This window comes from Poromitra crassiceps (genome assembly GCF_964638095.1).
Source record: "Poromitra crassiceps genome assembly, chromosome: 11".
Lineage (NCBI taxonomy): Eukaryota > Metazoa > Chordata > Actinopteri > Beryciformes > Melamphaidae > Poromitra > Poromitra crassiceps.
Genome location: NC_139643.1, coordinates 16,188,569 through 16,213,148, shown reverse-complemented (window position 1 = coordinate 16,213,148; position 24,580 = coordinate 16,188,569). Strand labels below are relative to the sequence as shown.

Below are 24,580 nucleotides of genomic sequence, written 5' to 3'. Positions count from 1 at the left end.
GTTCAGACAAATAAATGAAAGCTGCCCATTAAATACTCCATGGCAAATCAATTGAGGTTCTAGGTTATTTATGCTGAAATTATGTTGATATTAGTGGCTAAATTAACGGACATAATAATAAGCTTTACAACCTGCAGAGGACTTCTCTGTCGCTGCGAGAATTCTCGCAATACGCTTGCGGCAGTTTCTTCATGATCAGCGCTCCGCATGTGCAAAGCAAACTTGCGATTTTTATCAGCAGCACTCGAGGAAACCGTGAATTTGCTCGTTGATATAAGCGATTGCCCGAACGATTCATTAATTAATAAACTAGTGAACGTGAAGTGAGTCACGAAGAGCCACACCCGCCCACTCAGATGCGGATAATGACCTGCCACTAAACATGAGCCACGATTGCGTGGAAGCGGCTCTTATACCGGTGGTCGAGGTAGATAAGATACGGACTCGCGGGAGGCATTGGTTGGGTTTTCTTAAGCCGTTTTCCCACATGCGTACCGGAAAATTACCTGTAAGTCAATATCGGACATTTCCCTTCACACTTCGGCTCACGCATGTGGGAATCTATCAGCGAATTTTCCTGTATGTTGGGGGGGCGGGGGGAGGGGGGAGCTTATTTGGGGGGTCGGCAAAACTCGAAATAAGTTCACTTGTCAGTTGTCACACAATAAATCACACTCGTTTGACTTCAGAGCAGCGTCAAGCCGCCAGCGTAATAAACACAGCCGATTTACCCCCTCCCCTGTCTGCTCGAGAGCAGCAGCCACGGACAGACACAGCGAGAAAGGCTTGCAAGCTGCTCAACGCTTGTATGTATGTAGAGAAAGCAAATGCACAAGCGAAATCTGGAAGTAGTTTGCTTTGATGTGCGCGAATGATTAGATGATGCACTTTGAAGAAGTTGGGATCCGTGTCTGAGAGAAATAGTTGCTGGTTCGATGTTTATCCGTTCACCTGCGTCGCATTGAAGCACTTTTTACAGACTGGCTTCGTTTGATGTGTCCGGGGTTGCCTTCGGAAATCAGCAAGCTGACATACTGCTCTTATTAGCCTATCACAAGATCATTTCGCCAGTTTGCTTTAATGTGCGCGAATGATTAGATTATGCCCGCTGGAACATTAAGCAACGTGTGTAGGCTACTCCTCGCCCATGATTGAAGGACCGCTGTCGCGGAAAATGACTGGAACCGTTTCCACTTGCGTCCCCTTAAGAGCATACCGCTCTTCTGACTGGCTCGAAACTGGTGAAATGTCGGGGACGACGGGGTCGCGCTTATACCGGCACGCCGCCTTTCTCACATGCAGGCATTAGACCACGTTCCGGTCATTTTGCGGTACAAAGCGCATGTGGGAAAAGGGCTTTAGTGATCATTTTATCTACTCTCATTGGTTTATTTGGTAGAGCAATGATCATATTGTGATCACTCATCCCTAAAGGAGCAACAATCTGTGGGGCCTTGTAGTGCTTTTTTAGATTTGTCAATATCAAATCCAGGATTGCATCGCCTCTTGTTGGCTTTTTGACTATTTGCTTTAGGTTGTTCCCACGGGTCAGTTATTTTACATCAGCACGGTTGAAATCCCCTGTAATTACAATACCAGGGTCCATGTATTTGGTCTGTAGTTCATCCATAGTGCTAAGTAAATGGTCAAATAAAAGCTTCTCATGCTGGGAGTTTGGGGGATGGTAAACCACACATAAGAACATTGATGGAACTTCTCGTGGAGTTCTACGAGGGCTGCAACCATATACATTCAAGTTCCTCTGGTATAGTCTTGTCAGTCCTCTGAGCTATAATGTCTTCCTTTATGTAGACAGCAACACCCCCACCCCTTCCTTGTTGTCTGGGTCTGGAGAATATGTTGTATCCATCAATTCTATAAACCTCCTCTGATAGATCAGGGTTAAACCACGTTTCAGTGACTGCAGCAATGTCTACATTATTTGCAATCAGAAATGTTTGAAATTCATCTAATTTATTTGAAAGAGATCTCGCATTACAGACCAGTAGATTTGGGACAGTTCTAGGTTTTGAGATGTCATTAGTGCATCAAATCCTTTTTAAGTTGCCGTGTCTTACTGCCGTGTCTTACTGATCTTGGCACAAATGCTCCAGTTTGTGTTGACAGAGTTCATTAAAGGAACAGTTCACCCAAAAATGAACATTCTGTCATCATCTCCTCCCACTCATGCCAGTTGAAACACAGCTGAAGTTTGTCCATATATAACACACAGGGAGGTTGCCAGCACAACTCCAGAGAGAACCAGTCCACACTGACTTCAGTTGTAGTCATGTGACATCCTCATCAGTGTCCTCATCATCAATGTTGTATAAATGTAATTAAAAAAAATTAGTTTACATTACAGAGGACTCAGAACAGCAGTGTGACAGTGCCCCCTCTGGACAGATTATGTATCTCCCTCTGAACTGAGAAATGACCTGATGAGGATGTCATGTGACTTGATGTTGGTCTCTAAATATTAAGCTGATAAATCATCATTATGATCTGTGCCTCTGCTCTCTGATGTTTATTGTCACTCTGGTTGCACAAGTACACTTGTGTGAAAGTCTTAGGCCAGCAGGGGGCTCCACAGGACATAAGGAAAAGCAGCATGTGAGTAATAATAGTATACATTGGAAAAGACAAAAGCAACATTGAAGAATATTAGCAATGTTTCTCTTTGCATCTAAGTAACACAAGGTTAATTTGGTCTTATTTAATAGAGGCACTATAGTGAAATATAAAAAATACATGTGCATGCATGATATTCTTTGAATGCATGAATCATCCTTTGGTTATGATCCACAAATACACAAATAAATAAACAACTCATGTTTTCAGAAACATTTCATTTATTAATCAAAACCCTATTTCATACAAGTTGTGCCAACTGACACAAGAAAGATACTGTAGCCTAAAACTCTTTAACCGCTTATAAATCTCCAGACTCTCGCTCGCACACGTGCGCGCACACACACTCACACACACACACACACACACACACACACACGCATGCTCGCATGCACACACACACACACACACACACACACACACACACACACACACTCGCTCGCACGCACACACACACACACACACACACACACACATACACACTTGCATGTAAACACAGACACACACGAACAGTTTACAACAACACATTTTAAATAAAAAACAGCATTATTCATAAAAACATCTACACAAAATATCTGACTGTACAATTTCCTAGAAAAGCAGGGAGGAATCCCGTTCACCAAATACAAAATTTAAAAAACAACTATTGAAAACGCACTAATATACAAAAAGCTGTACAGATTGGAGATAATTTCCACAGCATTATAGAGATTTGAACGGCTTTACAATGACAGAGCAGAGCACTGAGCCACAGCAGCATCCAGCAGAACTGAACTGAAGCAAAACAAACTCAACATGTGAGATTTATAAAATCAGCAGTGAAAAAGAAAATCACTGGTCAATTCACAGCTGATTATAAACTCAAAGACACAAGATATTGTTGCTGAATTGACAAAGCAAAATGCAGTGTGTGTGTCAGCATGCTAAAGGAAGTGTCCTTTCTGTTCACTCTCTCATCATGTGTTTGCTCTCTGCCAGGGTTGAGAGCGTTACTCTAAAAATGTAATCAGATCCAATTACTAATTACCTGTTAAAAATTATAATCAGTAACGGTAATCCGAGTATCACAATATTAAGGCAATGTAACTGATGATTACTTTGTGTTACTTTTGGATGACTTTTAAACAAATGTCCTGCATTTGACTACTGGAGTCTGGGGGCATGCTCCTCAGAGGGACATTTCCATAACACAATGGCAGCTGGTGCGACTGGCTGCAGACTATGATGTCACAAACTGTCAGCTGGAGCGACTGGCTGCAGACTATGATGTCACAAACTGTTGTGAAACCAGGTTGGATCAGAGTGGTGTTGTTAGAGGGAAGTGTTGTGATGTGTGTGCATCATTCTTTATTTTAAAATGTAGTTTAAAATTGTAATCCTGCTGGTAATCCAGATGTTTACTCGATGGAACTGTATCTTGATTACATCTTTTTTTCAGTAACTGTAAGCGATTACATTTACTGTTTTTTTTCCATTTTTCTTTGTAATCAGATTACATAATCCCATTACATGTACTGTAATCAGTTACTTCCACAGGCCTGGTCTCTGCTAGCTGCCGTAGTAAATCCTCTCCCCAAAAGCTGAGCAGAAACAGCTGTAGCAGCATCAGTACTCTGCTGATGTAGCTCCTCCTACAGAGGAGGTTTACCTGTACAGTCATGCTGCTGCCATTCAGTTAGCAAACAACTAGCTGCATTTAATAGCATTTACAATCCAGTATGGAGGGAGGAGTCAAACACTAATGAAGAAACATTAACTAAGAAGAAGCAACCAGATATTCTTCTTTGGTGAGTAAATCAATGCAAATTTTAACAATTTAATTTCTCCCACAATATTCTGACCAATCATATAACTTTGACTCTCAGTGAGTCAATCAAACAAATTTAGTTAATGTGCACTTTTTGTCCCAAACTAGAAACAACTGCTGTAATTTATCTTGATGATGCGTCAGTTCACCATCCTCTTCTCATCTCCACTGGTCACCTGTCAAGACAGATGAACAGACAGACAAGCTGAAATATTGAACGTATTATTGTTCACACTGTGCAGTCTATTTGCTTTCATATTGTCTGGGATATTAATTTCTGGGTCAAATTATAACATTTAGATATAGAATGATGCAATCTGATTTTTGTGTGCATCAGAATCAAGATAAAAACTCAACAGCAACTGTTTTTAGTCATTATACTGTAACACTGCAGGAAATGTTTGATCAGAATGATGTTTTTAATCCTCACCTGCAGCGGGATGTGAATTACAACTCTCAAGGGAATCTGCTTATACCGCTATATCTGTGACTATTCACAATTTGGCTGATATTAAGTTTTGATTTTGATTTTGATTAAATCTTTGTTTAACATACTCAATGTGTTCTCACATGATGAAGCACTCACTGCGATGGGAGAGGAGGTAATTCAGTAGGTGAAGTCTCCGAAGCTACAAAAAGTCAACAAAGTAATAATGTAACTTGAAATGAAGCGTAAAGAAACAAAACATGAGAGATTAGTGATTGATTACTAATGCCTGATCTTCTTCCATGTTCTTTATAAGTACTCATCATGCACATAACAGATCCAAATAGTACACATAATTACAGAATGGCAAAAAACAATGAAAGGAAAACTCACTGCGAGCAGGTTTGAAGCCTGAAATACAGACAAGATGTTACATTATTACTCAATGACAGATTACAAATTAATATTTATGAAAAGAAACATTATGTTACATTATGTGCTTCACTATTACTAGATAAGTCTTTTCTATTACAGGTATGATGATATACATTTTATGGACTTTGAATGACCAGAAGCACATATAAAATATGTTATGGAACAATAATTAAGACTAAATCCTATACTAGAGGATCATCATTTCTTTCTGAGGAGGAGAAAACTTGTCCTCACCGTTATTGTTCTTCCTCCAGACTGCAATGCCACAGATGGCCAGCAGGAGGAGCAGTCCTACAGCCACTCCCACTCCAATGATAAGAGCAGGATTGCTCCCTGAAGGAGAACATGGAAGAAGAACAGAGCATTCACACTTTGTCACGTGACACTGGATGGATCACATGATGTCTATTTGTTCCACTTTAGTATTGTAAGTAGAGAGAGGAGGTCATGTGACTCAGACAAACTAGAGACACACCTCATGTGTTTTAGTGAAGCGACCAGCATGTTTGGTTGTCTTCAATATTATCATGGAGTTAAAAACTGTCTGGTTGCTAAATGATGGTATGTCAACAAGACTGAGCTCAAATGTACCTCCAAGGAGGAAGCAACTATGTGGGAACAGCATACAGTGCATAGAAACTAGACTGCATGAGAAAACATAGGCTGAACTAAATAATCTGATGACAAGTTTAAATGAATGTGTCCATTTGGATATAAAACTGCTATACAAACCATCTCCTAACAATTTCTCATTTATAAAGAAGCAAAGAATAAAAAATATAAATCAAGATGAGCAAAAACCAACTGAACCTGATGACAGAAACTAACATGACAACAACATGACAACAATGTGAGAGAAAGGCTCCATTACAGAAGAACAGAAACAAAACACATGAATTACAAGTCAGGTGTCAGAAGTCAAGTCAATGTGTCTCTCCTCCTCCATCAGCTGTGATCCCAGTCTTACCTGGGTTGTTGGTCTTGATCACTGCTGGGTCCAGTTTGGTGATGATGTCCTCCTCGACACCAGCGAGCTGAAACACACACTCGTACTTCCCCCAGTCTTCAGCTTTGACTGATGAAACGTTCAGCCGAACGCTCGTCTGGAAGGTTCCATCGTGGTTGGGGAGGATCTCTCCCTTATCCTGAAGGTCCTGAAGCTCCTCTCCATCTCTGGTCCAGAACAACATGACTCTGTCCGGGTAGAAGCCTGTAGCATGGCAGGTGACTGGAGAGGAGGGAGACTTCTGGAGGAGAGAGATCGAGGGAAGAACTGGAGAGAGAGAGAGAGAGAGAGAGAGATAGAGAGAGAGAGGGGGAGAGAGAGAGGGGGAGTGGAGAGAGATAGAGAGGGGGGGGGGAGTGTGGGAGTGAGACACACAGAGAGAGAGAGAGAGAGGGGGGGAGTGGAGAGAGATAGAGAGGGGGGGGAGTGTGGGAGTGAGACACACAGAGAGAGAGAGAGAGAGGGGGGGAGTGGAGAGAGATAGAGAGGGGGGGGGAGTGTGGGAGTGAGACACACAGAGAGAGAGAGAGAGAGGGGGGGGGTGGAGAGAGAGAGAGGAGAGAGAGAGAGAGAGAGGGAGAGAGAGGGGGAGAGGAAGACTGAATGACAAAAAGCAGATGTGTGTAAACAAAAACACGACAGTTGTATCTACAGTGTGTGTGTGTGTGTGTGTGTGTGTGTGTGTGTGTGTGTGTGTTTGTGTGTGTGTGTGTGTGTGTGTGTGAGTGTGTGTGTGTGTGTGTGTGTGTGTGAGTGTGTGTGTGTGTGTGTGTGTGTGTGTGTGTGTGTGTGTGTGTGTGTGTGTGTGTGTGTGTGTGTGTGTGTCTATATGTTGGTTCATATTCACTGTCATGTTTCTGTACATTAGAAACAGAAGAGACAGATGAACATTGTTGTGTTGATGAAACTACATCAGGTCATGTGACTCTACCTGTTCTCTGCAGAGTGCTCTTCCCATAGGACACATACTTCTTCAGCTCATCAATGCACACTGTGGTGATGTAGTGCTTCAGGTAGGCTAACATAGCTTTGTTATTATCCAGCCTGTGTTTGGTGATGAAAGCCTGTTGGACTGGAGCGATCCATGTCAGTGTCTTCAAGTCAAATACTATGAAGTCTTCTCCATCATAACCATACTGGTGATGCCCATTAACTTCTCCTGTCTCATCATCCCATTCACAACCAATCATCAACTGGTTAATGTGGACACCTGAGAGAGAGAGAGAGAGAGAGAGAGAGAGAGAGAGAGAAAGAGAGGGGGGGGGGCAGGGAGAGAGACAGAGAGAGAGAGAGAGAGAGAGAGACACACACACACACACACACACACACACACACACACACACACCCACACACAGAGAGAGAGAGAGAGAGAGAGAGAGAGAGAGAGAGAGACACACACACACACACACACACACACACACACACACACACACACACACAGAGAGAGAGAGAGAGAGAGAGATAGAGATAGAGAGGAAGATGGAGAGAGAGAGAGAGAGAGAGAGACACACACACACACACACACACACACACAGAGAGAGAGAGAGAGAGAGAGAGAGAGAGAGAGAGAGAGAGAGAGACATACACACACACACACACACCCACACACACACACACACACACACACACACACACACACACACACACACACACACACACACACAGAGAGAGAGAGAGAGAGAGAGAGAGAGAGAGAGAGAGAGATAGAGGTTGATCTCTCATGTTTAGCACAGAGACACTCTAGGCTCTTTCACACCGGCCTTGAAAGCCGAAAAATGCACGGAAAATAGGATTAGCGCCTCCGATGTGAAAGTCGTGAACGCGCTTTGGTGGATAATTGTTTTACGCCTTTTGTCCCGCGACGGGAGGTAGTAACAGCGCCGGGTTACCTGGCAACCCGCCTCCATTTGAAAGGTCGTCGCAGCGAGCCGGAAAAGGTGTGAATGGTCTGCTCATTCATAAAAAAATTACAGGGGAAATCACCTCATGTATCAAGAAAGTGCAGGAGTGAAAGTAAAAAAAGTAGCCTATACAATCATGACTGCAGGGACGCCAGCAGGAATGCTCCGTGCGGTTAGGCTTTATGCTCAAACGATGTTGACATTAGTAGGTAAAATTAACGGATATAATAATATGCTTCAGAGGGCTATAGCTGTCTGTGGCGAGTTGGTCTGATGATATTCCCCCTCGAAATCAGCTCTGTGCATTCGCCGACTCCGATTGTTCGGAGTGAGCAGCACAAACATGCTAACTTTCTACAATGCCGTCCTCGGTAGCCTGATCAGATACGGCTTAGCTTCATGGTTCGGCTCCCTTTACCATCCAAAGTAAATCCAAGCTCGAAAGGATGGTGAAAGCCGCCATGAAGGTGATAGGAATAAAAAACTACCCGTCCCTTCAATCGATCTTTGAGGAAGCTGTGATCAAGCAGTCTCATCGCATTCTGGATGACTCCTCTCATATTCTATTCTCAGAATATGAACTCTTACCTTCTGGAAGGCGATACAGAGCATGTAGGTACAAGTCTAATCGCTACAAGCTCTCCTTCCTCCCAACATCAATCGCGCTCCTGAACAAACGACCTGCTTAATCTAAACATTCTAAAAACTTATGGGATCTGTTTTATAATTTTCTATTTGAACCTTTTTATTATTTTATTTTTTTATTCTATTATTATTTTAAATTTTCATTTCAATAATGCACTTTATCATTTTTCTTAAACGTGATCATGCTGTGGTCTTACTATTTTATTGGTTTTATTATCAAATTGCTTTTATCACCATTTGTTTTAATTTGTAAGCCACTTTTGCACAGCAGCGTAGGTCACTTTATCTAGTCTCCCGCCCATTTCTTTGCACATGTCATCTTTTATCCTCAGTGCAATTCTTTATTTTATGGGTCTTTTCCTTTGACGGGTCAGCTGCAATACAACTCCATGCACTTCATATGTAAGGTGCATCTCTTCACGAAAAAATGTGTAGACCTTTGTTGTTCCTGTTATGTTATTTTGTCATCTGTGTTGTCTCCTTTTTTATGATGCAGCTGTATGTAGCACTGTTGTCCAAGACAAATTTCCTCTCGGGGACAATAAAGTATATCCTGATCCTGATCCTGATTCCCTTACAAAAACTACTAACAAAAACTACTAACGTTAAGTAGTCATGTGCATTTATAGCCTATACTATTCCCCCGACGAACGTTATGCAGACTGCAGCTGTTTGATATGCGGGCGGTCGTGTATCGTTTCAATTTTAGTAGGACACCATATCGATCTGCCCGCCCACCATGCGAGTGCGGCGGCGGAGCCCGTTTTGGCGAGTCCGCCCACCATGCGAGTGCACCTATCCTCCCAGCTCAGCGGACTAGGAGAAGGAGGGAAGTATTGTTGTTGAATGAATTTGTTCATCATACAGTAGCCAGGCTACACTAACCTATGAAAATATTCATTTGGGCTAGGAGGAGCTGGAAATCCCTCCGCTCGCCTTTCAATCCGGGAGCAGGGGATTTCACCTGAAAGTACACAGCAGCACGGGAATGTGGCCTGCTGCTTGGCTCTGTGTGAAAGCAATTTCTGTGGCGAGGCTGCCAGGCTTTACGGGCTTCCCAAACTACAATTTTGCGTGATCTGTGTGTGAAAGAGCCTACTGATCCACAGACACCAACACAGAGGATCTCCACCTCCTGCTGTTACTGGCTGGATGGAAGGTGCTCACAGCCAAACATCATGTGGACAGTGTGGACGTCTCAGAGAGAGACAGAGAGACAGAGACTGCTGTCAAACAGAGAGACATCCTAACACAGTCACTATGCTCTCTTTACCACAGAGAGAGAGAGACATCCTAACACAGTCACTATGCTCTCTTTACCACAGAGAGAGAGAGATCCTAACACAGTCACTATGCTCTCTTTACCACAGAGAGAGAGAGAGAGAGAGAGATCCTAACACAGTCACTATGCTCTCTTTACCACAGAGAGAGAGAGATCCTAACAGTCACTATGCTCTCTTTACCACAGAGAGAGAGAGAGACATCCTAACACAGTCACTATGCTCTCTTTACCACAGAGAGAGAGAGAGACATCCTAACACAGTCACTATGCTCTCTTTACCACAGAGAGAGAGAGACATCCTAACACAGTCACTATGCTCTCTTTACCACAGAGAGAGATCCTAACAGTCACTATGCTCTCTTTACCACAGAGAGAGAGAGAGACATCCTAACACAGTCACTATGCTCTCTTTACCACAGAGAGAGAGAGACATCCTAACACAGTCACTATGCTCTCTTTACCACAGAGAGAGAGAGACATCCTAACACAGTCACTATGCTCTCTTTACCACAGAGAGAGAGAGACATCCTAACACAGTCACTATGCTCTCTTTACCACAGAGAGAGAGAGACATCCTAACACAGTCACTATGCTCTCTTTACCTCAGAGAGAGAGAGACATCCTAACACAGCCACTATGCTCACTTTACCACAGAGAGAGAGAGACATCCTAACACAGTCACTATGCTCTCTTTACCAGAGAGAGAGAGACATCCTAACACAGTCACTATGCTCTCTTTACCACAGAGAGAGAGAGACATCCTAACACAGTCACTATGCTCTCTTTACCACAGAGAGAGAGAGAGAGAGATCCTAACACAGTCACTATGCTCTCTTTACCACAGAGAGAGAGAGAGAGAGAGAGACATCCTAACATAGTCACTATGCTCTCTTTACCACAGAGAGAGAGAGAGATCCTAACACAGTCACTATGCTCTCTTTACCAGAGAGAGAGAGATCCTAACACAGTCACTATGCTCTCTTTACCACAGAGAGAGAGAGATCCTAACACAGTCACTATGCTCTCTTTACCACAGAGAGAGAGAGATCCTAACACAGTCACTATGCTCTCTTTACCACAGAGAGAGATCCTAACACAGTCACTATGCTCTCTTTACCACAGAGAGAGAGAGACATCCTAACACAGTCACTATGCTCTCTTTACCAGAGAGAGAGACATCCTAACACAGTCACTATGCTCTCTTTACCACAGAGAGAGATCCTAACACAGTCACTATGCTCTCTTTACCACAGAGAGAGAGAGAGATCCTAACACAGTCACTATGCTCTCTTTACCAGAGAGAGAGAGACATCCTAACACAGTCACTATGCTCTCTTTACCACAGAGAGACATCCTAACACAGTCACTATGCTCTCTTTACCAGAGAGAGAGAGACATCCTAACACAGTCACTATGCTCTCTTTACCACAGAGAGACATCCTAACACAGTCACTATGCTCTCTTTACCACAGAGAGAGACATCCTAACACAGTCACTATGCTCTCTTTACCACAGAGAGAGAGAGACATCCTAACACAGTCACTATGCTCTCTTTACCACAGAGAGAGAGAGAGAGAGAGAGAGAGAGAGAGAGAGAGACATCCTAACACAGTCACTATGCTCTCTTTACCACAGAGAGAGAGAGAGAGAGAGAGAGAGAGACATCCTAACACAGTCACTATGCTCTCTTTACCACAGAGAGACACCTTTAACCAGCCCTTTAGCACAATCCACAATTTTCCATAAACTCCTCCAAATTGGAGACCATTTTGTAATATGCAAAGTAAATTTTTAAACGAGCTGCTATAAGTCTCCTGGCCAGTGTGTGTGTGTGTGCTGTGTGTGTGTGTGTGTGTGTGTGTGTGTGTGTGTGTGTGTGTGTGTGCGCGCGCGTGTGTGTGCGTGCACGTGTGTCTGTGTGTGTGTGTGTGTGTGCATGCGCATACGCGCGTGTGTGTGTGTGTGTGTGTGTGTGTGTGTGTGTGTGTGTGTGTGTGTGTGTCTGTCTGCTACTTTACAACAAACCAGGACGAAAAACGTTGTGAAACAAACAAACCTCCTGTTTGGTTGAAGCGCTGCTTTATGACGTTAAGGTTGTTTTTGGAGACCTGCTGGTTTCCCACACACATCCTAGTTTCTCTCTCCCAGTACTGTGGATCATCTGCTGTGGCGTTGATCATCCAGTCCTGTTTGGTCACAGCTCTCTTGGTGTTGCTGTCATAGTGTTCTATCTGAACTTCATCAACCATCACAACACCCACAAACTCTGGGAAGTTTGAGACTCCAGAAGATGCAGTGTGGAAATTCTTCATGGAGTGAATCACTGTGGGACAAACAGTTAAAGTGAGGAACTCAAGTTTCTGACAGGCACATTTTTTTATTCATTTTTATACTAACAATGTATGACCGCTTGTTAATTCCCTGAGCACAACAAATAATTTCAATTACTGTTTAATGAATATGGGACAATAAATAAATAAATAAATAAATAAATAAATAAGTGTCTTCAGGAAACTAATGCAGTTTTCATATTTTTTAATCAAGGGTTATTATTCATTATCACTCACGCGCGCACGCACGTCGCACGCACGCGCCATGCACCATGTGCAAATACTTTAAGCCTAAACTGATAATGCATCGACTGTAAGAGTGCGATAATGTATTAATTTAATCGACATGCTGTAGCCTGTATATATTCACATCCATTTAGGCTAAATAAACAATACTACAGATTAAATCAAAACATAACCTTCACCTTAACCAACGTAGGCTCTAATGTAACAAAGCCAGATGTGATTATAACACAGTTTATTAATCTGATCAGCTACACAGACTCAATAGCAACACTAAGCCTGCTGTGAATAATGCAGACATACCTGAATAAGTAGCCTACGTGAATCAATCTGCACTTATAACTATATGCTACATAAAGGAGATATTTTAAATGTGATCTTACCTGGAGATGCAACGTGACAGAAGAGGAGCAACAATATCAACACCTTCATCTTGTTTTGATCAAGAAGTCAACAGACTACAGCTGAAACTTTCCCTCTGCGCAGATCGTCTCCTCTGTCTGAGATCAGGAAACCTCACAGTCACAACGGGGCGGGACAAGAGACATTCTGACCAATGGGAATTCAGAAAAGGCTGTTAGTCACGGGTTACTAGGTAGAGTTGAAGAATATAGGTTGTAAGTGAAACTAAACTGCTTACAAAGAGAGCAACAATATAAAAAGTATTAATTTCTAGATAAATAATAGGCTATAAGCAACTTACTTTTCCTACAATGATTAGAATGATTGATTGTTTATCTTTCAGTGTTGTTTTATCAGAGGTTTGACTTGTTTCAAAGCTAAAATCTTGGACTTGTTGTTTGATTGAGGTGAAATCACAAGGTGTCCTGATTATATTTGTGTAAGCTTATTCATATTTGTAGTGCTTCTATCTACAGGTGTTTGTCCTTACTGCTTTTCTAGTTTTATGGAACGTGCAGAGGGTCGTCGGTTCAATGCCCACAACCGGCAGGATGAGACTGGGTGGTGAAAATGAAAAAGCAGCACTTGCCCCTCCCTCATTGCCACCACCACTGTGGTGCCCTTGAGCAAGGCCCTTAACCCCAACTGCTCCAGTGGAGCTGCTCAGTGGCCAGCAGATCAGACTGTGGTTAGTGCTGCTCAGCTTCCAGGTGTGTGTGTGTGTGTGTGTGTGTGTGTGTGTGTGTGTGTGTGTGTGTGTGTGTGTGTGTGTGTGTGAGAGAGAGAGAGAGAATGAGGTTGAATGTGATTACACTCTGGATACTCTGATGAAAGTCTAATGAAAGCGTTGCTGAATAAAAGTACCTTTATGTATCAGGGGGAGTCTCACTGAGAGCAATGTTCTCTTCTTCAGGAGCGCTCTGTTCATATTCACACACACATTCACACCTGGAAGCTGACCAGCAACCACAGTCTGATCTGCTGCCCACTGAGCAGCTCCACTGGAGCGGTTGGCGGTAAGGGCCTTGCTCAAGGGCACCTCAGTGGTGGTAATGAGGGAGGGACAACAGAATAAAGAATTGAACTGAACTGTATTGAGCTCATTCATTCATGTTCATATTCATTTATTTTCATCATGGTAACTCCTGGTATTACAGTTTTGCACTGTGAAGTACCTTCAGTAAACACATGCACACACACACACACACACACACACACACACACACACACACACACACACACACACACACACACACACACACACACACATACACACACACACACACACACACACACACACACACACACACACACACACACACACAGTGTGTGTAATAGCGTTGCACCAAGCGAAGCCTAAAATGCCAGACTCATCATGTGAATTCCCAGAAACAGTATAGATGGAGTTACACTATCTGTCCACAGGTGGCGCTGTAACACTTCATCTCTCACTGTGGGCTCTGAGCAAACTGCTCCTCATCATATACTGTTCATGTACAGTACAAAAATATAAAAGTACAAAATGTGTGATTTAACCATTTGATTGGCTGTGTGTGAAATTCTGTTTTCAGTTAACTTTACTGCTAGCATGATTTAGCTTAGCTACCATAATCAAGTCAAAGTCAACATGGTGAACTCTGTGTCTTGTTGGCTCTCTGCCAGATCAGCAAACCTGATAAGAAGCTACAAAGTGCATCATGAACACAAAGCCTCATGAAGAGTGTTGATGAGGCGATATGAGTTGGGAATCCCCAAACATCAGACACAGAGGTCAAATGCTTTGATTATGGAATAGACTTGTGACAATGTCTGACCAAAGACTCACTAAGAAGATGTTTGTTTGAGACATCAGCCATAGTCATCCTTTATTTGAAATCCCTTTTTTATTCAAACAACTTGTCATTTATTTTTCTTATCTTATTTTTATGTGATACCTGAGAGACTACGAATAATATGTTTGTTTTGTACAAGGATAAATGCTCTGCTGACTTATGGGCTAAGCCAAAACTAAGAACCTATCGTCTCATAAAAGACAGTTACGGTGTGGAGCCCTATGTGAAGTTAGACTTGGACAGATGAAAAAGATCTCTGTGTGCCCAGTTAGGCTCTGTAACCCTTCTCTTAGTAATAGAGACTGGTAGGTTTAATGCTCCACCTGAAGAAGATAGACTCTGCTTACTAAGTGATTTAGATGACATTGAAAATAAGACTCACTTTTTGCTCTATTGCTCTGCTGCATATGATGATGCAAGTGAAATGCTCTTTAGTCAAATGTCCTCTATTTATGATGACTTTTGTTACTTGGATGACTGTGAGAAATTAGAGTTGTGTTTAAAAAAAGGGACCTTCCTGACTGCATGTTTTATATGTCAGACATGAGAACAAAGACAGAACTTTCTGTATAAAAAATGATGAAATGATTTGTCTTGTTCTTTGAGCAGTACGCTGTGATGCTGCAGTGATGTTGGTCATTTCACATGAACCACATGTCTCTGACATAGCTCCTCATCACAACGATGTCAGTTAGGAGATGACCATCACTTTCATGGCATCATCAACATCTTTTATCAAAATGTGATTCATTTGTAGGTCTGTTTTGTCCACATTGATTCACCTGAACTCTGCTGGTTTGTCTCCTCTAATCTGTGACTCCTGCCTCCATGTGGCTGTGTTAAACAGGTCAGTGTATTCAGAAGTGTTAGGATGACGTCATCATTCCTACTTTGACGTCGTCATTCCTACTATGATGTCATCGATCACTGATGATGTCATGATTCATAAGTGTCTCAATCATGCCTTCCGATGGCCTCGCTGGTGATGTCATAACACATGTGATGTCATATTCTTTTATGCCATAAAGGTCCGTTCCGGCGGGCTCTCGCCAGTGATTCATAAATTCACATCAAGGATCATACCAACCTCTGCAACATCTGCAACCTGCAACTTCTGCAACCAGCAACTTCTGCAATCTCTGCGACCGTTCCCAAACCTCGAACTGTGCAGCCCCAGCTATCAAGCTATCAAGTTCCACAACTCCCCTACTCTTGGAGAGTGTCTTGGCCCTCAACGACCCGCGAATAGATCCACATGTCGTCTTCCGACGCCGATCCTGACAGTATGAATCACTCTGAAATGGATTTAGCGGGTACCCCAATCAAGGAGGAAGCTCCCGAGAGGCCAGTTACCCGGCCGGTCGCTTCAGCTGACCCACCTGGCGGTCAGCTGGATATCTCCACTCATCCTGATGTCTCCACTCGTCCTATCACGTTCGGAGACTTGCAGATAATACTTAAGCGCCTGATTGCCTACCAGGAAGAAACCAACCAACAGGGGTTTGTTCCAATACTTGAGCTGATTGCCCAGCAGGAAAAAGCAATCCAGGCTCTGGCTTCCGAAGTCGCTGATCGGCACGCCATCTTGATTGGCCGGCTAGATCGTCTCGACGGGCTAGGCCCCCAGGGTGCCATTCCGCAGCCTTCTGCCCCTCCTGCCCCAGCTTCCGAGCGCACCGTCGTTCCGGAGGTTTCCAGACCTACTACCCCCCCGGCCACAGCGGCCGTTGCTTCTAGCTCTGCCTCTCGGCCGCCTCCAGCTGCTAAGGGCATATTCTGGGGGGGAGTTTGCGTCATCCCAGAGCAGGGGCAGCCACATTTGAGTCCCAGCAGCCATCTGTACCGTGATCTGACCGGCAGGGTTCGCATCACACCAGAGGAGAGGCAGCGCCGTTTGGACACCCGGAGCTGCCTGTACTGTGGTCGAGCCGGGCATTACCTCTCCTCCTGCTCCCGGCGTCCAGTAAGTGGTCCCACCGCTCGCCGGCCCGTGGTACTCTCAGTGGATCAAGACTCTACGTGTCCAGCCAAGAAAACTGTACGGTTGGGTAGCGTTCCCTGCAGGACCCAGGAGTGGCAGTGTGTCTCCAAGAGGGTGAAGGAGTTGGAGAGGAGTGTCGATCGTCTCATTGGGAAGTTCAATCATTGCCTACAGATCAGCTCCGTCCCCCCGCAGGGGGCCTCCGAGTCTGCTGGCCCTGAGGCACAACCTGTGGACCTTCCCCTCGCCGAGTCTGAACCCGTACCTCAGGAGCAGCCAATTTCAGTTGTTGACCCACACGTAGGTTCCAGCTTGATGCTGGGAGGTCCCCGTAGTGTCGCCAGCCCTCGGTCAAGAGCAAGAAGAAATAAGAGGCGTTTAAAGGAGGAGACGGTGGGTGACCCCCCCAAACTACAGGTCGGGAGGGCAGGCCTCGCTGTGTCAGATCCCCCTGCGGCTCTGCCTTCGGTGACGGCGGCATTTGACCCTTTTGATGGTCTCCAGCCTCCCGTGTTTGGATCGTGCCCCGGGGGATGGCCGGCCCCAGAGGATCCACCGGACCCGGTGGAAGTTCTGTCTACGTATCGGTCCATCTATGGCTTCGATATCCTGTATTAGGGAGGAGCACCTCCACTGTCCTACACCCCCTTTGGGGTCTGACCACCTGCATCTAACCACCTGCTGAAGAGCACCTCACTCTCTTACACCCCCTTTGGGGCCTAACCACCTGCGTCTAACCACCTGCAGAAGAGCACCTCCACCAGAACCTACGGACTTTTTGTCTCCCAGATGCCATCCTTGATGGCCTCATTGGACGCCAGGTGACGTCCGTTGAGGGGAGGGTACTGTTAGGATGACGTCATCATTCCTACTTTGACGTCGTCATTCCTACTATGATGTCATCGATCACTGATGATGTCATGATTCATAAGTGTCTCAATCATGCCTTCCGATGGCCTCGCTGGTGATGTCATAACACATGTGATGTCATATTCTTTTATGCCATAAAGGTCCGTTCCGGCGGGCTCTCGCCAGTGATTCATAAATTCACATCAAGGATCATACCAACCTCTGCAACGTCTGCAACCTGCAACTTCTGCAACCAGCAACTTCTGCAATCTCTGCGACCGTTCCCAAACCTCGAACTGTGCAGCCCCAGCTATCAAGCTATCAAGTTCCACAACTCCCCTACTCTTGGAGAGTGTCTTGGCCCTCAACGACCCGCGAATAGATCCACATGTCGTCTTCCGACGCCGATCCTGACAGAAGTGTCAGGACTGATATGGCTTTCTATAGGTGACTTTTTAAATGGCTATATTCAGTTTAACTCAAAGATAAGGCTGCACCACTGCAAATTATGTAGCTAAAGCTAATATTTAGTGACAGTTAATCAAACAACAAAATATATCTATATATTCCTTCACTCTCCTACAGGTAGCAATAGTTACACTAAGGGGGTTTAGAAGTGTGTATATGCAGACTGAAATATAAGTGTGGGTATATATTCTGTATAGTATAGGATACCTGCCTATAGAGAGGCACCACACTAAAATAAGTAGGTATATGGCTGATGTTCTCTAGAACCTCTACTAGCAATGAAAATCTGAGTATCCGCACAGTGCAGAACGAGCCAATTGATTGTGTTTCTTCATATAAATATCTTGGTATTTGGTTGGATGCAAAACTTTCTTTTCGCGTTCACATTGACCATCTAACAAAGAAATTAAGGAGGAAAATTGGTTTTCTATACAGAAACAGATCTTGTTTTTCTCTTTGTACCAGAAGAGCAATTGTACAGTCTCTATTATTGTCTGTCCTGGATTATGGGGATGTTGTGTATATGCATGCCCCACCTACCATCTTGAAATCCCTTGATGCCGTGTACCACAGCGCTCTGCGCTTTATAACAGGTGACGGTTATTTAACGCATCATTGTATTTTGTATGATAGGGTGAACTGGCCCTCCCTGTCATCTAGACGAAAGCAACATTGTCTCTTGTTTATTTACAAGGCTATGATTGGACAACTTCCTTTGCATTGTGTTCACTTCTAAACCAGGTTAATAAAAAATTATCAGACACGCTCACGATCTCACATTAGATTGTCAGTCCCGCGAGTGAGATCTGAGCAAGGTAAGACTGCATTTTCTTTTTATGCACCAGATGGATGGAATCGGCTCCAGGACACTTTAAAACTGGAGCAACTGATCTCCCTGGAATCATTTAAAGTACTCCTCGAAACCACTGTACGTGAAGAGTGCACTTGTTTTATCTAAACTGTTTTATCATCTCTGTCTGTACATTTCTGTATGTGTTCTTTGTAACAGGGCGCTCTTGTAAATGAGAGTTCGCTCTCAAGGGCCTTTAAATAAAGGTAAAATAAAATAAAATAAAATATTCTGTATAGTATAGGATACCTGCCTATAGAGAGGCACTACACTAAAATAAGTAGGTATATATTCTGTATAGTATAGGATACCTGCCTATAGAGAGGCACTACACTACACTGATGACATCACAACAGACTTTTTCAATGGAGGCCAAATCTGAGCAAGTTCAGTATCTGTGGCTGTTTTCCTACTGTGGGGTCACTGACAGAGGAAACAAGAGAATACATCAGCTCTGACCTCTCACCTCTGACCTCTGTCTCTTGACAGGTTTGATTCAACATTAAATGCTGCACGCTTCACTAAAAGGTGACACTCATTTATAGGGGTGTCACGATACACTCAGTTCACGATACGATACGTATCACGATACTGGGTTCACGATAACGATACGATACGATACGATTTTAACAATATTTTTTTAAACTTGAATAATGACAATATATGACTGGAAAAGTAGTATTTTATTTGAAATGCACAAATACAAAACATGCTGTTGTGGGAAATTGTTATTACAATAACAACTAGAAAAAACATGAGATTGGAGATAAGGCTTATCTTGAAATAGAATGAGTTACACCGTCACTTAGATTTACTTTGAACTAAAAGGTTTCTCAGCAGTATAAATTCTCATTATGCATCTTCAGTTTTTCTTCAAACTCAAACAACAAGACTTTTCTTAGTCTATTTTTTATGCATCTTCAGTTTTTCCTGTCAAGTAAACAGTTTTGCCAGAAACTCAATTGAATGGTTTCTCTCCTGTATAACTTCTCATGTGTCTCTTCAGAGACTTGTTCAACTGAACTACTTTCCACACATTGAACTTGAACAAACAAGTACGTTTCTTTGTCTACTTTTGAAAAAAAAAAAAAAAAAAAAAAAAAAAATCACGATATGAGATTTCATCTCAACGATACATATCGTGACGTTTTACTATCGCGAAATTTCGTGGGACGATATATTGTGACACCCCTACTCATTTAGGAGGTTGTGGTTTTCAAGCACCTGCTCCTGCCTACCTTCACTTTATGGAGCAGTAGTGCCCTCTAGTGGCTGAAAATAATATCACATTCAACAGAGCAGCATCCTTCTGAAATGAGTTGTCCTGCTGCTCACTACATCCTACATGGACATTACATGGACTCCACTATGTCACTTTAAAGCTCTTTTACTTTGAAATTTATCACTTGAACATTGTCTTTCTGTCTGCTGCATATTTTGTTGTTGCTGTGATCGCTGCGCTGCATACTGCACAAAGACAAATTCCTTGTTTGTAACATGTTGACTCACTATGGCTATTAAAATAATCTTGAATCTTGAGTTAGTAGATCTTAAAAATTGTTACTGCATTTTTTTTCTACTAGGCCCTGCAGCGCGCCGAGCTGGCCCTGCAGTTAGCATACACGCTGCATGGCCTCCCCCACAGGTCTGCTGCATGGCCTCGCTTGCTCTATTGGCGCGTGTGCGCGCGCGTGTGTGTGTGTGTGTGTGTGTGTGTGTGTGTGTTGCTCACAAAATGTTATTGCCCTTAAGTTTGCATGCGTGTAGGTGTGTGTGTGTGTGTGTGCCCCTTAAGTTTACATTCATCAGTCTTATGACATCACTGATGACACCATCAGTGTCTTATGACATCACTGATGGCATCATCAGTGACTTATGACATCACTGATGACATCATCAGTGACTTATCACATCACTGATGGACATCATCAGTGATGTCACAATCCTGATGATGTCACTGATGACATGGCGCTAATCCACATACTGTTTAACATTAGCATGCTGCGAGATGCTATCCAAAATGGCTGCCACCCTGAGGCGCTTGGCATGCAATGGTGCTGTCAAATCAAATAGGCTACATTAACTGTGACCTCATACTGTAGTGATGCCATACTTTGTAGTGATGTCATACTTTGTAGGCTACTGAGTCTTATCTTTTTTTTACATTTTTACATTTTTTAACAGTATAACAAATACAGTTACAGTATTACCAAAAAAGGCTGAAAGGGTAGCACATCTCAGTTTTCAAAGTCAAGGAGGACAAAATACTCACATTTCACTTGATTTATTGGCTCACATCACAAAAAAACAAAACGCTTACGCGTTTCGGCAAAGAGCCTTCTTCAGAGCGTTTCAATAGCACACATTCAATTTGTTAATATAACAAGGGCAGAGATTACACACAGCTGGAAGTTGGACCCAATTATTTAGGAGCCAATCACCATGGATCTAGGTATAGGGAGGACAAATCACAGCATGAAGCATCACAGAACATCATTATACTCTGGATGAAGAAAGAAACTAAACACACAAACTTAAACTGTTTTAACCCAAAAAGCACTTTAAGCTGTAGCCATCATTGAGTCCGTTTGGTGTCATAGTATTGAGTGTGTCTATCCAGAACATTTCTCTCTGGGCCAGTTTTTTCAGGAGATCACCTCCTCTTGTAGGCATCATGACCTTTTCAATACCATAGAACTTTAGTGAAGAGGGTCAACCATGGTTTGCTTCAGCATAATGTTTTGCAATAGCATAATCCATATTGCCTGTACGGATCGCAGTTTTGTGCTCAGATATTCATTGTTTTAGTTACAGTATTACGTCAGACACCATCTCTTTTCTATAAGGAACAAAAGAGCAACATCAACACCATGTGACGGATAGGGGCACAAAAACAAAACAAAACAACAATAACAACAACTGAAAAACACACACAAAAATATGTCAGTGTACGATATATGGATTGATCGATACAATAATACTAGTAATAGCAGTAATAATAACAGAGAAAATAATAATAAATAAAATATTGTTACATAAAGCCCCCAGCCCTCACCCCACCCACCCCAAACCACCCCCCAAAAAAACGTGGATCTAACGATATGACAGAGAAAATTGAAAATAAAGTCGTGTTCTACATTATTCTGTAGTGCCGTAGGAGGGAGGACAGAGGCAGGATCCTGATTTACTTCACTTTCATCTCCAAAGCAAATCGGTGCAGCCATTTCTCTTGTAGCAACTCTTGTAGTAACTCATTCATTTGCTGTGTAACACCAACATATAGCCGGCCAGCGGGCCGGAACGCCACAAACCCCGCCCACCGTTCCAGGGTGAATTATTTCCCCTAGAAAGTGTCCAACACATGAGCCCCCCCAGAATTCACCCTAGTAAACAAAGTCAGTTCGGCGAGGAGGGTTGATGGGTCGCCCGAAACGGCCCCGGGAGACGGGAACTGGGTCCGGGGGAACAATGGGACTCTCCTGATGGTGGGGAAGGGGGGGGGGCTGCTAGACGAGGCCGAGGGAACCTCCATGGGGGAAGGGGTAGGGGGCCAAGTCCACTGGTCGAGTCAAGTCCAGGTGTGCAGGCTTAACCCGATCCACTGAGATGCTCCGGCTTACCACCAATGTCCACTACCAGATGTTTTGTCCCATGCTCCAGAACCAGAAACGAGCCGTCGTAAGGGGGCTGCACTGGACCGCGATGAGCGTCGTGGGGGATGAACACATACCCTGCTGTCCGCAGGCCAGGTGGCACCTGGGATGCAGGAACACCGTGCTGTGTGGTGGGGACAGGCACGAAGGCCCTGCTGCTGTCCAGCTGGGAGGCCAGTTGTACGGCAGCAGACCAGGGTGTCGTAGAGTTGGGTATGAACTCCCCGGGGACCCGCAACGGCTGCCCGTAGACCAGCTCGGCTGAGGATGACTGGAGGTCCTCCTTAGGGGCCGTCCGGAGCCCAAGCATCACCCAAGGGAGCCTGTCTATCCAATTACTGTCCGTCAGACCGGCTCAGAGGGCGGCCTTCATCGAACGGTGGAACCTCTCTCACAACCCATTGGCCTGAGGGTGGTAGGAGGTAGTACGGTGGAGCTTAACCCCCAAACCCTCTGCCACAGCGCTCCACAGCTCTGAAGTGAACTGCAGGCCGCGGTCCGAGGAGAGGTCAGCTGAGGTGCTGAAACGGACAACCCATGTCCCAATAAACGCCCGGGCCAAGTCAGCAGACGTGGTTGAGGAGAGAGGAACAGCTTCTGACCAGCGGGTCGTCCGGTCCACCATAGTGAAGAGGTAGGTGAAACCATGAGATGGGGGCATGGGCCCCACCAGGTCAACATTCACATGGTCAAACCTCCTCTCGGGCACTGTGAACCGCTCCAGAGGGGCCTTGATATGACGGTGCACCTTGGCGCGCTGGCAGGCCGTGCATGTGTCAACCCGGGCCCTCACATCCTTTTTGAGCCCGTGCCACACAAACTTCACCGTGACCAAACCACAGAGACGGCTTTGTGCCTGGATGAGACAGACCGTGCACTGCCTCCAACACAGGACGCCTCCAGCTGACAGGTACCACGGGGCGGGGCTGCCCTGTGGAAACATCACACAGGAGCGTGGCCCCCGCGTCTCCGAAAGCTACCTCCTCTGGGCACAGCCCGGTGACTGCTGTTTTGAGGGCCTCGATGCCGGGGTCTGCGGCCTGGTCTGCGGCCATGCGACTATAGTCCAGGCCCAACTGGACCGCCCCCACCACAGCTCTGGAAAGGCATTCTGTGACCAGGTTGTCCTTACCAGAAACGTGCTTGATGTCCGTTCTATACTCCGATATGAAGGAGAGCTGTCGCTGCTGGCAGCCTGACCATTGTTCAGCTGCTTTGGACATGGTGAACGTGAGGGTTTATGGTCCACAAAGGCTGTGAACTCACAGCCTTCCAGTAAGAACTGAAAGTGCCGGATGGCGAGCCAGAGTCCGAGGAGCTCCCTGTCAAAGGTACTGTACTTACGCTCCCTGAGTGTCAGGTGCCGGCTAAAGAAGCCCCCCCCCCATCCACTGCTCGTGCACCGCACCCACGGCGTAGTCTGATGCGTCAGTGGTGATGGCAATGGGTGCTGTGTGTGAGGGGTGCGCCAGCATGGCCGCCTGAGCCTTGGTGTCCTTGAACGCCCCCTCTCGCTCTGCCGTCCAGTCGATGGCCTGATTGAGGCTCTTGCCCCTCATGGCCTCGTACAGCGGCCGCATGACGTGGGCGGCTCGGGGAATGAAGCTGTAGTAGAACGTCACCATCCTGATGAACTCCTTCAGTGACCGTACTGTGAGGGGGCGTGGGAAGGTGTGAACCCGCCTCCACCTTCAACGAGAGGGGAGCAGCTCCTCTGCAGTGACGCGGAGCCCCAGGAAATCGATAGCGTCCAGCCCAAACACACACTTTGCTGGATTCACTATCAGTCCGTGCTGGCTTCTCAGTGTAGCAGTTTTTATTTTATTTTTCTTCAGAGT

The 24,580-nt window shown here is 44.7% G+C and overlaps 2 protein-coding genes across 5 annotated transcripts in view; both read right to left on the bottom strand.

Moving 5' to 3' along the window:
• Nucleotides 1-2,842: 2,842 nt before the first annotated feature.
• LOC310784765 (class I histocompatibility antigen, F10 alpha chain-like) overlaps nt 2,843-24,580 on the bottom strand; it is a 62,616-nt gene continuing 40,878 nt past the window's right edge. Inside the window, exon 9 of the transcript XR_014553140.1 lies at nt 2,843-3,193. The gene's annotated coding sequence lies outside the window, so the exon portion shown is untranslated. The remainder of the gene's footprint in view (nt 3,194-24,580) is intronic.
• On the bottom strand, nt 3,185-13,200 carry LOC310784763 (class I histocompatibility antigen, F10 alpha chain-like). 4 transcript variants are annotated; one of them, XM_083645805.1, is made up of 8 exons: nt 13,091-13,200; nt 12,191-12,457; nt 7,238-7,516; nt 6,268-6,573; nt 5,535-5,633; nt 5,259-5,276; nt 4,994-5,067; nt 3,185-4,614 (listed from the first exon to the last, which is right to left on the bottom strand). In XM_083645805.1, the coding sequence occupies exons 1-7, from the start codon at nt 13,137-13,139 to the stop codon at nt 5,021-5,023; spliced, it is 1,065 nt and encodes a 354-aa protein (XP_083501931.1). In that variant the 5' UTR covers nt 13,140-13,200; the 3' UTR covers nt 3,185-4,614; nt 4,994-5,020. The 4 variants fall into 4 exon arrangements, with proteins under 4 accessions (XP_083501931.1, XP_083501933.1, XP_083501932.1 ...); XM_083645807.1 differs by having other exon boundaries at nt 5,009-5,067; XM_083645806.1 differs by having other exon boundaries at nt 5,025-5,067.